The sequence below is a fragment of the Penaeus monodon genome, chromosome 29, assembly GCF_015228065.2.
Source record: "Penaeus monodon isolate SGIC_2016 chromosome 29, NSTDA_Pmon_1, whole genome shotgun sequence".
Lineage (NCBI taxonomy): Eukaryota > Metazoa > Arthropoda > Malacostraca > Decapoda > Penaeidae > Penaeus > Penaeus monodon.
In genome coordinates, this window is record NC_051414.1 from 24200346 (window position 1) to 24202423 (window position 2078).

The 2078-nt window shown below is 40.3% G+C and overlaps 1 protein-coding gene across 2 annotated transcripts in view; it reads left to right on the forward strand.

Moving 5' to 3' along the window:
• LOC119592049 (lysine--tRNA ligase-like) overlaps positions 1 to 2035 on the forward strand; it is an 8929-nt gene extending 6894 nt beyond the window's left edge. For both annotated transcript variants that reach the window (XM_037940848.1, XM_037940847.1), the window contains one exon: positions 433 to 2035. In XM_037940848.1, the coding sequence (XP_037796776.1) occupies positions 433 to 1752 (1320 nt within the window). In that variant the 3' untranslated portion in view covers positions 1753 to 2035. The remainder of the gene's footprint in view (positions 1 to 432) is intronic.
• The last annotated feature ends 43 nt before the right edge of the window (positions 2036 to 2078 follow it).

A 2078-nucleotide genomic window follows, 5' to 3' on the forward strand; every position in this document is an offset into this window, starting at 1 on the left:
ACAGGGGGGGGGGAAAAAGCCCATATGATGTACCACACCCCCTTTCAGGCTTGTCCCTGCCACAGTTATAATTTCCTTTGTGTGTGCCCAGGGTGGACACTGACAATAGGTGAATTTCAGTTGAAATGACCGTGTTTAGAAAAAATCATTGCCTTATACCAGTAATGACTGTGTCCCCTCACATTGCAGATTTTTGGCAAGTTTTAATGTTTGAAGATTATGTAGGTTTTGTCCATTTTATGAAAATCTTTCAAAAGATTTTGTCCTAGATTTAACACTAGAATTGTGTTTATATGCACTGGCAATGGCAGGTTTCGAAGGTTTTAGGCACCCGTTGCTTTTTAGCAAGATTTTAGATAAAATTATTACTTGTTTTGTGGGATCTTCAATGTAAAAGGTAGTTTACCATCAGACTGTTTTCTCTTCTTATAGGTAATGGCAAATCTGAAATTCTATGAAAGCGAGGAGAGTTTTATGGATGATTGCAATAGGATCCGTCGAGGAGACATCATTGGAGTGAAGGGCACTGGATTGCGGACCAAGACTGGTGAATTGTCCATCCGTCCATCCAAGATTGAAATCCTCTCTCCATGTCTTCACATGCTTCCGCATCTCCACTTTGGTATTAAGGACCAGGAAACGAGGTACAGACAGAGATATCTTGACCTTATTATCAATTCAGACATCCGCAAGAAGTTCATTGTCCGAGCTAACATAATCTCATACATTCGCAAGTTCTTTGACGACTTGGGTTTTTTGGAGGTGGAAACACCTATGATGAACATGATTGCTGGGGGCGCCACAGCAAAGCCCTTCATCACACATCATAATGACTTGGATATGGACCTGTTCCTGCGAGTGGCCCCTGAACTGTTCCTCAAGATGCTTATAGTTGGAGGTATTGACAGAGTATATGAAATTGGAAAACAATTTAGGAATGAAAGTATTGATCTCACACACAACCCAGAGTTTACAACTTGTGAATTTTATATGGCTTATGCAGACTATAATGACTTGATTGAGCTTACAGAGAAATTGGTGTCAGGAATGGTTTATAGTATTTTTGGTTCATACAAAGTGAAATTCCAGCCACAAGGACCAGAAGGTGAAGAATGGGAAATTGATTTTAAACCTCCCTACCGAAGAATTCACATGTTCCCAGATCTTGAGAAGGAACTTAGTGTAAAACTTCCAGCCCCAGATCAGCTTAATTCTGAGGAGGCACGTAAAACTTTAAGTGACTTGTGTGAGAAGCATGGTGTAGAGTGCCCCCCTCCTCGCACTGCTGCAAGATTATTAGACAAGTTAGTTGGTGAATTTTTGGAAGAAAAATGTATTCATCCAACCTTTATCATGGATCATCCCCAAGTAATGAGTCCACTTGCCAAATATCACCGTTCAATCAAGGGACTTACAGAGAGGTTTGAGCTCTTTGTGGCCAAGAAGGAAATCTGCAATGCATACACTGAGCTCAATGACCCACTTGACCAGAGAGCTAGATTTGCACAGCAGGCACAGGATAAGGCAGCTGGAGATGATGAGGCACAAATGATTGATGAGAACTTTTGTACTGCCTTGGAATATGGCCTCCCACCCACAGGTGGCTGGGGCATGGGCATTGACCGCCTGGCCATGTTCTTAACTAACTCGTACAACATCAAGGAAGTCCTCTTCTTCCCTGCAATGAAGCCTGAAGACCAACACAAGAAGCAAACAGACGAGGCAAACAAGGAGAACCAGCCATCGTCATAAGGCTTTCAGGATGTACTGCCAGTTTCCTGTTACCAAAGAGTTAGAATGGCAGCATATTGGGGTTCTAATATTAGTGGTGGAGGAATTGTGATTTTTTCATTATTAGAAGCACACAATCACAACTCTTCTGTTGAAGATGTAAATATGACATTTACATAAATTATTGATCAATAATTTGTCATTTTACAAATGTAAGATTTTTCTTACTAATTAAGTCTGCCCTAAGTATGTTACCTTTATTATTATATTTATTCTCTTTGGTGATATAAAACATCGGGAGTAATACTTTGTTTTAATTTACCTTCTGTAAAGGTTTAAGAAATCCC